The sequence below is a fragment of the Triturus cristatus genome, chromosome 5_2 (genome assembly GCF_964204655.1).
Source record: "Triturus cristatus chromosome 5_2, aTriCri1.1, whole genome shotgun sequence".
Taxonomy (NCBI): domain Eukaryota; kingdom Metazoa; phylum Chordata; class Amphibia; order Caudata; family Salamandridae; genus Triturus; species Triturus cristatus.
Genome location: NC_140588.1, coordinates 1,018,219,708 through 1,018,232,997, shown reverse-complemented (window position 1 = coordinate 1,018,232,997; position 13,290 = coordinate 1,018,219,708). Strand labels below are relative to the sequence as shown.

At 45.0% G+C, this 13,290-nt stretch overlaps 1 protein-coding gene across 1 annotated transcript in view; it reads right to left on the bottom strand.

The window, feature by feature from the left end:
- Positions 1 to 1,130: 1,130 nt before the first annotated feature.
- The window catches only part of LOC146829601 (uncharacterized), a 165,138-nt gene continuing 152,978 nt past the window's right edge, over positions 1,131 to 13,290 (bottom strand). Inside the window, exon 8 of the mRNA XM_085608303.1 lies at positions 1,131 to 1,705. Coding sequence (XP_085464429.1) covers positions 1,477 to 1,705 — 229 coding nt within the window. The 3' untranslated portion in view covers positions 1,131 to 1,476. The remainder of the gene's footprint in view (positions 1,706 to 13,290) is intronic.

The following is a 13,290-nucleotide window of genomic DNA, read 5'->3' as shown; positions in this document are numbered from 1 at the left end:
GCCAGCAAGAAGGGGGGTTATCAAAGCTTAAAGTAGGGAATGGCTCAAAAGCACATATAATAAGCGCAGCAGGTTTCACGAAGCCAGCATCATATGTGTAGAAAAATATTTTTTAAGCAGCACAAACGTATGAATATGAAGGTGAAAGTGTACATTGAAAGAAATGTACTCAGTTACCAACGTTTCTGTTACTTCACGTTTCCCCTTCCCTCCGGTCTAGTTTTTAACCCACACTACGTTTGAAATTACCCAACCATATTTGCCCATTTTTACAATGTACATCCTCCTTGGCTTTATGATAGGCTACTTGGCTTGCGCATTTAAGATGCTGTATAGAAGAGAGTGGATGGTGGCCACGTGGTGGGCAATGTAAACTTAGTGACACCATGGTCTAGTTTTCAGGCTCCTGTGTGCATGCCAGTTCCCTATTCCCATTCTGTGCAGAACTGCAGATCAGTCCCGGGCGGCTCGCAATTCTCGGGGGCAGGGGTAACATAGAAAACTTACCTTCCTGATCCCGGTCCCGCGCCGCCTCTGTGTCCAGTTCCTGGGCCGGGCCGGACTCCGGACCAGGAACAGGTCTGGGCCGGTCCGTTCCGGAGCAGGAACAATTTCAAACTGCGCGGCCAGTGTCTCACTAGTCTTAGCCAATCCAGACGCTACATTAGCAGCACAAGGATTGGCTAGGGCACGGATACCGCCCGCCCACTAGGAGACCGGGGGGGCTGCAATGGCCTCTCTGGTTCCCCCCTCCCTCGCTCTCCGAAGGTATTAGTGGCAGACTGACAGTGTGCATGTACGGGCTGGTCATAAAAATGACCAGCCCAAACCCGATCATGCGCACTACACGCCGCTGTTAGTGACAGTCTGACTGTCACTCAAACAGGGTTGAGTGCTGCCGCAGCCCCGCCCCCACCCCCTCCAGTGGCTGATTGCCGCTCGCGCACGTGGAGTTGACAGAAATTGAATTGCTTTGCTTCATTTGCTTGCTATAACGAATTTAGGGGCGATGTGGCTAGTGGGGCAGCGCCTCAGCGCCCCCAATGGACTCAGCGCCACTGTTCCTTGTTTACCAAAAATCCCAGCGTATATATGTCACGTTGTAAATTCTGCACTCCACTGCATCTTTTGAGCACTGCGCCATCTGCACTTTAATTGATTTTGTTGACATTTATATGTGAATAAAAAGAGCAATACATTCTGTAAACCAAGAGAGAGAGCTGTGCTGAATATGTATGAAAAGCGTCTCACGGAACCAATGTTGTGTGTTTAGATTTCACCCCTTCAGCAAGGCCCAGTCCTTCCTCTAAGAATTTGGGAAGAGAAAGACAATTGTAGGCCCCATGAAGCATTACAAGCATATCAAGGCGGCTGTTCACTTGTAAATAGCCTTGGGTGGGCCAGGGGCTCTTCTGGGTGGGCCTGGCCCCCCTCTAGAACAAGGCCTGGTCCTTGTCCAGTTTCAGCCATTCATTCCTAGCTTGCGTGCATCAGCGGTTCATATTCATTCTCTAGGTTCGGCGATATAGCTTGGTAGACACTGTTCTTAGCCGCTGGCAGCTGATATTCGTTTTCCTTCCTTGGCATCGCTGTGGTCTCATCCTGGCAGCTGATGTGTTGGCATCCGTTGACTTGGGCTGTACTGTCCTGGCATACATTGGCTGTGTAGGAATCCTGGCTTGCCAGTGTATTCAGAACAGTCATGCTGCAAGAGAAAGAAGCAGGGTCAGCCATGGCAGTCAAACATGGTCATTAAAACCTTTTTATGGTTCAGTTTGTAGTCTTTCTGCATATTCCTTAAGAAAATCACTGCATTCACTGCTTCTTAAAGCATCACGCAAAACATTAAAGCAAACGTATACAATAGTGATACATGAGACGTCCCTGGTGCTGATTACTCAGATATTGGATTAAGCATTGTCCTTTACTAATAGACTATAAAATCCTTATATCATTTTTCAGTGTGTCTAAATTCTCACTATATAACATGGACCCTGTTTACAAAAGCTACATGGTTCGGAAAGATTGCCCACACATGAGAAGACTTGTCATTATGAGCAACTCTGCTTCAGTCTATTTGTGATGCTTTTTTTCAAAATCTATCCAACTTTATGAAGTTCAACAAATTGGAATTATTATTTTCTTTTTTTGAAAAAGGTTTACAAAAGCGAATATAGGTTTGATTTAAAGTAGGAGGATCCTTGAGAAAAGTGGTGGATCCCAATTTGGAGTCACCAGAGATCAGACCTCTATTAGGAGCTGCCTCAATTGTAGTAGACATACTGCTGTGGGAGACACCACTGTCTTCGCCATGACGTCCACCACAGTGTGATGTTAATGCCACCAAAAATGGTGCAGGTCCAACGCCTTGTGTACAGTGTCAGATCCACCACCATGTTTTGTAGAAGGCTTTCATCAGAATTCCAAGAAAGTGTGGCAGACGTTCAAGAAAAGGGAGCATCATCTCTCTAGCATATTATACCCTATCATGTTAGGAAAGTATACGTAATGGCACATCTTGGTTGGTAAGTGGAGGGGAGAGTTCTTCTGGGCTTCAGCCCTACTGGAATTACCACCCAGCAGAAATCCTGCCCATAATAAAATAAGATGTAACTACAGCCATTGCTGGCCCATTACATTAAACACAAAACGCCAAAACAAATATATGGCTCTTGGATGAACTATGCCTCTTGAAATTATAGAGTAGAGCACTGAAATGGTTGTGGAGGAAATGAGACCATCTATGTGACCAGACACCTTGGCGTATGCACTTCCGGGGCTTCATTTGTGCAGTTTAAAATTAAAAGCCTGTTTTCTAACCTGCACATTAGACTCTGATCAATGGGCTAAAAATCTCTTGAGAATCTTACAGGAAATAGAAACAGTTCTATTCCCACCTTCCTCGGTGGCTCCATCTCAGCCACTACTCATTGACCCCATGGAACTTTTTACTCAAAAATAGACACGTTTGGGGCAACAGAGGCACCTAGCATGCTCTATATCTTGCATTTAGCAATGGTACAGCTCCATGCTCGACCACTTACATGTGACGGACTACCGTCAAGAGGCTTGAATATGCAGGTTCCATGGCGGGACTTTGTCCACATACCCTTCCAATGAAATTTGGATCACGAGAAGTCGTCACTCTACGTTATCCATCACTCTTGCCAAAAATCACCCAATTCATCAATGTCTCCCTACAGCTTTGCAACAATTTCCAGCCATTGAGGTATATACTGAGAAGAGTTGAAGCAGTCCAATGCAGTTACAGAAAGTTTGGACAATTGCTGACCAGAAACAGATCTCTCCTGTTTAACCAAAGTTATTCAGACTGTGGTAAACAGCTACCCAACTCTTAGAACTGACTTTGACTTCAAGTCTAATGTCCACACCAGCAACGTAAACAGCCATTCCTCATGAACATTTGGGGCACTTAGCTACTTACCTTTGAAAAGAGGCAGACATATCCGCCAATCTGCCTTTGTTTTTTACCAGCATCTGTCATGTGTGGCAGTATAAGTAGTTGGTATAGTTCTCCAATGATTCGCCTCTTTCCTGTTCAACAGGCCATACCAGCTCACTTACGTTTCTTCCTATATGAATATCACTCTGGTGCCCCACAAGGCTCAGCTCGGTCTTGAACCCTCTTCAATCTACCTGGAACCTCATGAACATTACTCACAACATCAACATTGAATACTACACGTAAGCTGACGATACCAGAATATACATCAAATGTTCTAACAAACAGGTGATTGCCAGCCAGCAATAAATTACCCAGCAAGCCTCCAGAGGTGGATGTACCAGACCTGGTTCTGTTTTAATGACAAGACTAATGTACTGTTGTTATGTCCAGGAACCCCACACTTCCATCTGGTTGTCCCTTAGCACCAAAGTCATTTTTCTAAGTTTAAGGAATTCCCTGAAAATGTACTTGTCCTTCCAGGTTTTTGGATTACATTACAGCAGAAAGTTGAGGTTCCAGTGACCAGCACCAATTATTCCTAGATCTGTCTCAACTGAAAAGTCTAATATCTGATCTCAATTGACCATCTGTTACCTTGGAAAGCTCTTTTGAGTTCTCTGGCTTGCACTAAATGGACACAATAAATAATAAAGGGAAAGACACTCCATTGCGTGAATCCTTTATGGATGTTGGGCAACGACCAGTAAAAATTGCTTCATTCATCACATGAGAATCACAGTATATAATTGCTGAGACCATATGAGTATTGATAAGCATCCACTCAATCATTGATTTGACTGAATTACGTTTGAACGTCTCTGCTTTCCTAGAGACACTGATCTCTTTAAGGCAGACTACTGGTGGAGGTTAAGGGAGTGGGAGCTTGAAACACCCCGGCATACACTGCAAGAGAAAAGTAGAATGGACAAAACACTGTAGGGCACCACAGAAGATGCACTGAAATAAACCCTACATCATTGTCTGAAAAGGGTTAGGAATAATTCTACCCACTTGGGGGCCCATTGGTCAGTGTATGCAAACCCCTCCCTTTAATCAAAATCAGCAGATGTCCAATGGTGTTAAATGCTGGGAGGTGACCCAGAAGATTCTAAGCTGCCATGTCTCTGGTGTCCACTATCCCCAAGTAATCATCCCAGATGACAACATGAGCCGTTTGAGTGGAACTACCTAAGGCAAATTAAACTGGTGGAGATCCTTGTAATTAGACACTCTAGTTTCTCAAGTCTATTCTTGTATTTCTGCTTGTTGTGGCATGCAATCAGGAAATAATCCCTAACTGTAATGCACAAGTCAAGAATGTACTTGTGTCTCCGGGATCACTGCTAATTATAGACATTTGTGTGCTTCTTTTTTTGCCTTGTATCACCAAAATGAATGAAGGTCATTCCGATTTATTGAATCAAAGAAATCTTATGCAGCTGCAATATACACATATATACACACAGTGTAATGCGCCAGCTCCTCAATGCATTTCGGGGTGAGCCCTTCATCAGGGGTTAGAACTTAAACATTTTAAAATCAAATCATCTTTGACCGCTGTTGAACAGAAGCCTCTGGATGAACGTTGGCATGTTCAAAGGAATGGTGCCTAGGGCAAAGCAAGTCTGAGAGCCTTTGATCAAGATACAATGGGCATAATTTACTAAAAATAAGTAACTTTACAAGTTATGGCGTTATGCTGTGAGAGTGATCAATAAGGATAAGGAAAAAAACGATACTAACAGCAAACAAAGAAGTTACTCCAAGCACTATGAGTGCTCCATCTGCTCTGTTCCCTGAGGAGAAAAAGTAAAAGTGACTCGGAGGGCCAGGGGGCGAAGGCCACGTTGGGTAGAGATTCCACCACTGGGGTGATGCTGGAAAGGAACGGGCTTCCGAGGTCGTGCTCCAGGGCTCTTCAATCTGCAAGGTATTGTTGGAGTAGATATATGTTAAGGGCTGGGATGGTGAGAGCATATGCTCCAGAGCTACCACTGTGGCAGGACTATATGATAAGAAGTCTTGGAACGAGACGGGGATTCAGTTATGGGGACCTGTACTTGGAGGGCAAGGTCTACATCTTTGAGGATCTAAGGTAGGAAGAGTATTGAGTGACAACCAGGATCTTTAAGGCATATAAAAGACAGACATGGGCTACACAGGAGAGAGAACCCTTAAAATAAGAGGTGCTCACCCAAATATTACACTGGGGGAGCAGTAAACATGCTGTGAGCATTTTGGTTTTGACTATTGCCCCCGCCTACTATGCTGACATGTCAATATTGAGGTAAAATAAGAACTGAATCTGGGGGGAAAATTGCAGGTAATGAATGGGAAAAAATTATGGAGTGCACAAAGACCCAGATGTAAATTCACTCAATTTAATTATTTACATCAAACCTACCTTTCACCACCACAAATGGCTAAGATGCACCCTGGAGAGGTTGACTCCTGCCCCACATGTCTGCAGGAACATGCAGACTTTTATCACATGGTGTGGTAATGTAATCAGATATGAGAATACTGGTCTGAGGTACTGAATTTAAACAAAAAAGTGACGGGTAGGTTGCGGTCACCTTGGGGGTGCTTGGGCAAATAGTGAGAACCAAGGTAAGCAAACAGGCAAGTAAATTTGTGTGTCTGGTGCTTTCCTGCCTACCACCCCATAGCATCTTTCCTCTTAGCTAGCACCAAGACCAGAGGTTAAGAAATGGCTGCTTGACGTCAAGAAATGGGCTATGGCGAAAGTGTCCCCATTGCACACACAGCAGAGGCCGGATGGCAGAGGGATATCGGAAGATATTTTGGATACAAATCTGGATCTGATTCATATATCCACCACAAAGGACGTAGTAAATCACATTGTTGGATTAGATGAGTGCTAGGTAAACAATGAGTACTGAGTATAGAGACATGAAATGATGGGAATGGATGAAAATGCAGAGCATATATCGTATAACTGTTGCTGCTGCTCTGGATGCCTGAAATGGAACTGGTTTGAGGCTACTAAGAGGAAGCTTAGCCATTATAGAAGTGCATTCTAGTGAAGGGGGAGGGAGTTTGCGTAGCTGCTGTGGGGTGGGGGTGTCTAGGACAGTGATATTGTTTAGCTGTCTTTGTTTCTGTATCAAGGACAATCGTTGAGATGTCCTGACTGAGTTGGAATGATGTTCAATATTCCAAACTTTTCAAGAGCAATTGAAAAACAGCTGGGCTCGGCTTAGCAAGGTATTCCGCCTTTTCTGTCCCAACCATTCTTAGATCTACAAACCGACTGGAGGCTGCTTCCTGGTTACAGGCCCCCAATCAGTGCACGTCCAAGCTCAGAGTGGGAGGAGGCCAACAACCCACTCCAGTATATGAGGCAAATGCAGTAGGGTAAACAAAGAGGCAGACCCAATATAGTGGCAGCTCTCTGAAAATGATCAGTATTTCTTTCTGCACTTAAGTGGGGATACAAGTGAGGTTACAGGAATTTTATAGAAAAAGGGAGTAGGTGGTACAGAGGGCAGTGCAATTTCCTGAAAATCTCCCTTTTTTATTCTGTAGAAACCTAAGACTACAAGAGGGCTGTAATGACTAGACTATCTATCCTCCAAAGACCCTTGCCGGCCAAGATTTGCCACGCCTCTTTGTACAGATTGGGATTTGATAATCGCCAGCTATAAATTGGAAAGCAGGGACTTTAATTGGACACTCTCTGTGAGGGATAGAAAGTTTTGTCTTTGCGACCTCCTTACCCCAGCAACCACCACTGCTGCCTACAAGCCCTCCTACACATCACGCAGATCCCACAGACGACAACCGTGCCTGCAGTCATTCTGTGTGTGGAGAACAAGTACAAGTAACACGAGGACACATCTCTTCTTTAGCAGGCCACAACACTCCTGAATCAGCGTGTCATATATTTTACATTATATGTATTTAAAGGGCCTACTATGTTGTGTTTGGCTTAGTTGCTCATTTAGGTTTTTGACCAAATAAGTCATTATTTTTTTGCAATAGCTATTGCATTTATTTTCCTTCTTGTGCAACAATGTGAAATACATTTATTGTGTGTTTTGTAATAATGCTACTAGATCATACATTCGTTTGATTAACTGTTGCCAAGGAAAACCAAAGGAGCATTAGACATTAACATGAGTGTGCCAGGGAATTCCTGCGTTATTTCAGACATTTCATTATAAATAAATGATCTACAGAGTATATAATGGATTGTCACGAGAGAGAGAGATCAGGACTTTGACAACATTACAGACAGCAGAGCAGCACGGCTCCGACTTGAGCCACACCAAGGCATCTGGGCTGTTGCTTCCAGTAGAGACCTTACTTGGCCTTGTCTCAAATGCAGCCTCGAAGCTTGGGAAATAAATGAAGTTCAGGCACGAATGCGTGTTGACTCGGTTAACATACTAGCCCTCAGTATGGCAAAAATGATGATACTTGAAGGCTGGACAAAATGTACTCTAATATTTATAATGTCTACTTACACTCTTGCTATGGCTTAACTGATTTCTGCAATTATAATCTTTCATATATTCTAGGTTGTAAGTTGTTACAACGCATTCCGTTGCAACGCATGCCTTTACCACGCATGCGTTACAACGGAATGCTATTTACACGCACAACCTTTACCACGAATATTCCTTTACCACGCATACTTGCATGGTAATGGAATACTCTTGGTAAAGGTTATACCCCTCCCCTCTACCCTTACATGACCCCCCAATCATTATTATTACCCCTGCCCGTTACCCTAAATCTATATGTATATATATTTTTAATACTTTTATTCCCCTTACCTCTTCACGTCTTCTCCTCGATCTTCTTTGCTTACGCCCTACATCGTAAAGAGGAAGCGTCATTCCGTTTCCTCTAAAACGACGCCGACTGTCACCACTTCCCAACGTTTTATCCTGTTCTTTTTTTTGGAGGGGGGGGGAGACCCCCCAAGCCCCCTTTTTTTTCCATACACATTTTTTTTACATTTTGGGGGAGACCCCCCAAACCCCCTTTTTCTATTTTTACCCTTTAACACACGTCTTCGCCGACATCAAAAACGGACTGAACCTGACGAAGATGATCAGGTTCCAGTGCAGCTTGCGTGGTAAAAACGGTTGTGGAAGGCATACGCGTGGTAAAGACGTTTACATGGTAAGTGTACCGTTGTAAACGTAACGCGTAGAAAAGCTTTCGTGGTTAAGGATGTTTCCCTTTATTCCACATTAAAAAATGGCTTAAAATAAAACCTTTAAAATAACGGTGTGGATTTCTTGTGTGGGCTGTGGTGTAAGATTGCCAGAGCTCACCACAATCTATCATATATGCCTGACATTCCCTGACAGGTGTTCACATGGCCAATATGCATTAATTCCAAGTTAGTTAAGGGACTCTGTGGCTCATAACATGTCTATTCCTTCAGCTCAGAATTTTATGTTGGTCCATACCTATGGTAACAAAGGATCTTCTGAGTTCTGCTTACAGAAAGTTCTTGAAATGTTTATAAGTGATGATGAAAGTGGCAAAGAGGTGGGGAAACTACCTAGTGTTGCATTGTACTGCCCCCACTCCAACTAACTAGGAAGACAGTAGTATGGGCTGTTTGGGAAACAACATTTTCTCAATTACAGAAGCAACATCTTTGGCCATTCTTTGAAGGTACGAACACCAGATGTGGACAAACATCAACCCCTTCCTGGACCTGATCCTGTGGGATAAGCAAGAAAAAATAAAATCTCATCCTCAGGGAGGATGAGAGAGTGTCGTGCATGGACATTGTTGTACCAGGACCTCGCTGCAAGATGACCCCCAAGCTTTTTGCGTTCAACCCTCCTGTATTGCTGTATTAGTTTTTGTTCGCTTTTAGGACTCTTTACCCTTTACCAATCAGTGCTGAAGTGCTTGTGCTCACTCCTTTAAACATGGTAAAATCAGCTTACACCGAAGTGGCACATTTAAGTTACTTGTGAGTCCTTAGTAGAGTGGTACAACATGTACCCAGGACCTGTAAATTAAATGTTACTAGTGGGCTTGAAGCACTTATCTATAACAACCACTTAAGTGACCCTTTAAAAACATGTCTCAGGCCTGTAATTGCAGCATGTGTTTGCAGTTTGAAACTGCCATTTTGACCTGGTAAAATAAATCTTATACCAGGCCTAAACCTTAAATTGTATTATATATGTCACCCATGGGATAGGATCTAAAGAAGTTTGTCATGTACTTTTTACATGTCTTAGTAGTAAAACTCTCAAATTTATTTTTCAATATTGTAAGGCCAACAGCTCCCATAAGATAACATTGGGTTACCTTAGTACAATTAGTAAGTGATAACTTTTGTGTGGAAGCAGGTAAATGTCATGTTTGGTGTCAGAGGAATTGTCATTTAACACCCTCATTAAGGGTATAGTCTGATTTTAAGTCACAATTATTAAAATTACACTTTTCTATAGTTTGCGTTTTCTTTTCCTAATCATTTGGTGCTTGAAGACTTTTTCTTGGGTATCATGACTAGATGTAGTTGACAGTTGGCCTTTGTGTATTCCTCCCAGAGAGTATCACAACAAAGGGCCTGGATGTTGGCAGGATGTGCTATCCTGATTTGATGATGGGAAGGGGTGGACCTAACACCTGTCAAACTTGCACATCAAAGACACTGCCTCATCTCACACACAAAGAACTTCACACTAGCTTATTGTGACGGTAGACAAACTGGGACCAGGGCACGGATGCAGGAAACTCCAAACATCTCTGTGCTGGGAAAAACTCCAGAAGCTTCTCTCATTTCACAACTAGCACCATGTGTAAAAGTAAGACCCTAACACCCACTTTTCAGATTACATCTGGACCTGTGGAATACTCAGAAGGACTGAGCTGCTGCCCTGCTGCAAAAAGGACAGCTCTGCTGAGCTCCAGGGACATAAGCTCCAGAGACCTGTCCTGAATCTGCCTTCCTGCCCAGACTCAATTGGACCTGCCTGTGTCATGCAACTGGCCTCTGCTGAAGTGAGTCTTGATCCCCAAATGGTGCTACCCAGGTCTTGGACCCTTGGCTGTTATGAGAGGGTACTCCTCCTGGCACAACTGGGGGTTTCCTCAAAAACCGATGCAACTCGATTGAGCGTGATGCAGGACCCCCTCATTGTAGCACCTCGCAGCTCCTCATCAGACCAATGCAGCATTATGCAACTCAATGTGGGACCTCACATCACAGCCCTAACAGCTACTCATCATAATGACACAGGACCTCCAATTGCAGCTCCTCATCGAAAACGGCACAGTGCGATGCAACGCTCTGTATCAAATACGTAAGGTACAGTTCTCAGCTGGACTAACCTGGTCCCTGTATCACAGACTATCTGGCAATTAAGTAAACCGTTCTCACCATAAGAGACTTAATCACTTTTAACAAGTGTGCAGTGTGAGAAGTTAGCCTGATATATGCTTTCCACTAGCTATAGTGGGCACCCTTTATCAGTCCAAACAACCCCTTATGGTGAATAGGTCAAAGACAACCTTTATTGAAAGCTATCCTAGTGGTAGCCATGGAGAGCAGCCTTCAGGCTAAGTCTTGAAGGAATGTAAAGCAGCTTGTTTTACCAGTCTATAATCTCTTGAATGATCAAATGAAAGGACAACCACACCAGGTATATATTTAAAATATATGTATTTAAGATAAAACACACCCCACTAGTCTCTTCATGAGACTGGAGTTCGAAGTACTTAAATTACAAGTTAGCAATCAACAGTAATAGCACAAATACACGTTTGGGCCCTAGGGGCGTTCCAAACCATATACCAATAAAATGGTATAAGAACCATGACTGAACTAAACACAAGGCCTAGAGCCTGTAGAATCACTGGGACCCCAAGGAACCACCCAAGGTAGTGACGCAGGGGACCCAAGGGGGCCGTGTGCAGTGTGTAAACACAACCGCAGGTTCCCGTTAGCTTCTATGGGCAATGTCGCTGTTGGAAATTTAAAGATTAGGGACACTTAGAATTGAGTCAGGACCAAACCCTTTTGGACTTAGGAAGTTCTAGGGCTAGCACCCACGGGAGCACCTGAGTACTCGTGTTACCTCACCCAGGGAAGCCGGGTGCATAGGTGTCTTTTGGTGCCGGGTCGCGTTGTCGATTTCAATGGAAGCTGGCGAAGAAGTGCTGCTGCCGTGAAGAGGAGAAGTGTCCGAAGCGATCCAAGCCTGGATATAGGATGGAAGGAACCTGAAAGCAGAGGGGACAGAGTCTGAGTCACTTACCAGTGACCAAGGGCAGGATGGACCAATGCCCACAGATGACGGGTGCTTCAGGTGAGTTGACGGGTGTCTTGACTCTCCAGCTACAAGGTCCAGGAGGCGCCGATGACAACCAGGAGCTGGATTAGAGCTGTCCCGCAAAGTTTGTCGAGTGCTGCGGTGTCGGCGACCAGATTGGACCCAACAAGCCTTGGCAACGGCAAGTCACTGGAAATCAGAGAAAGTACTGCGGTGCAGACCAGAAAGGTCTGGGGGACTCACCCAGCGGAAGGTAAGTCGGGGCATGTCTGGATCAACCAGGAAAGCCCAATCAGAAGAGGAATTGCCTTTGTGGGGACCTACTAGCCAACGGGCTAGCAATCGCGAAGGAGCCTCGAGCGGTCACACTGGAAACTGGCCCATGGGTCACTCGTGGAGTGGAGGCCAGAAATCTTCGGTGCAGGAGATACTCAAGGCTGGGGCTACTCGGAGCCCAAAGCACAACTTCAAGAAAGACCAGGAAGATGATGTTGCTGCAAAAGTTCACGGTGTCCATGGGTCACGGTTCCACATCACCCACGATAGCCACGGACCTCAGATTTGCTGTGGACTCAGGGTAGCCTCGGGCAAGTCTGAAAATCCACCTCTGGTGATGCAAAGACTTCGGCATCCAGCGGGAGCTTCAGCGATGCAGACCGGTCAGTTGCTTCTTTGTTGCCTGCCAAGCAGGGGAGTCACTCCTTGATGCCATGGGAGATTTCTTCAGTCTTCTAAGCAAAGTAGAACATCGAAGGTCCAGGATATATGTTGCAGAGTTTCATCCAGGGTAATCTAAAGTCGCAAGGACTGGGTTCCCATACTTCAACAAAGTTTGGGGGCTGGACATACTCTAGGGACCCACCTACGGGAGGGTTTGGAAAGAGGGGTGGTTACACCCATTTCATTTGTCCAGTTTCACACCAGAGCAGGGGCAGGTAGCCCCTGCAACCGGTTTGAACTGGACTATGCATAGGGACACCAAGTGTGCCCCCATTGCAGGACTTCAAAGTACCAGATAGTGCTCCTGTCCAGCCCCAATACACATCTGCCTTTCTGGAGAGGTGGTTATACCTTCCTGTGACAGGAAACCTATTGTCCAAGCCGCCCCTGCTGGAGTTTCGGTCAGCAGCAGGAGGCCAGACCTGTGTCTGTGGCAGAGGCATCCATTTTGTGATGCCAGGGCTGTAGTAAGTCCTACCGGGTTAGACCTGTGTGAACATGTCTCTCCCTCTAGAAGGGTGGAATGCTACCCCCGCCGCCAGAACTGGCAGGGGGGGGGGGGGTAGTATTCCAAAGCGTTTGATACCAAACACGACATGTTTCCGTACAGCCATCCCAAAGTTAGCATTTACCGCGAGGTTATAATGCACTTAAGAGTATATGGTCAGGCTGCACCACAAACAGCATCAGAGGAGGTACTCCGAACGCTGCAGAGGGGCTCTGCTCATGCAGGGGCACCCTCTCACATAAAAACCAAGCACTCTGCCTTCAGGATTGTTAAGGCCTGCCATAGGAGTGACTTATAGGTTTTATATGTGTATGCAATGG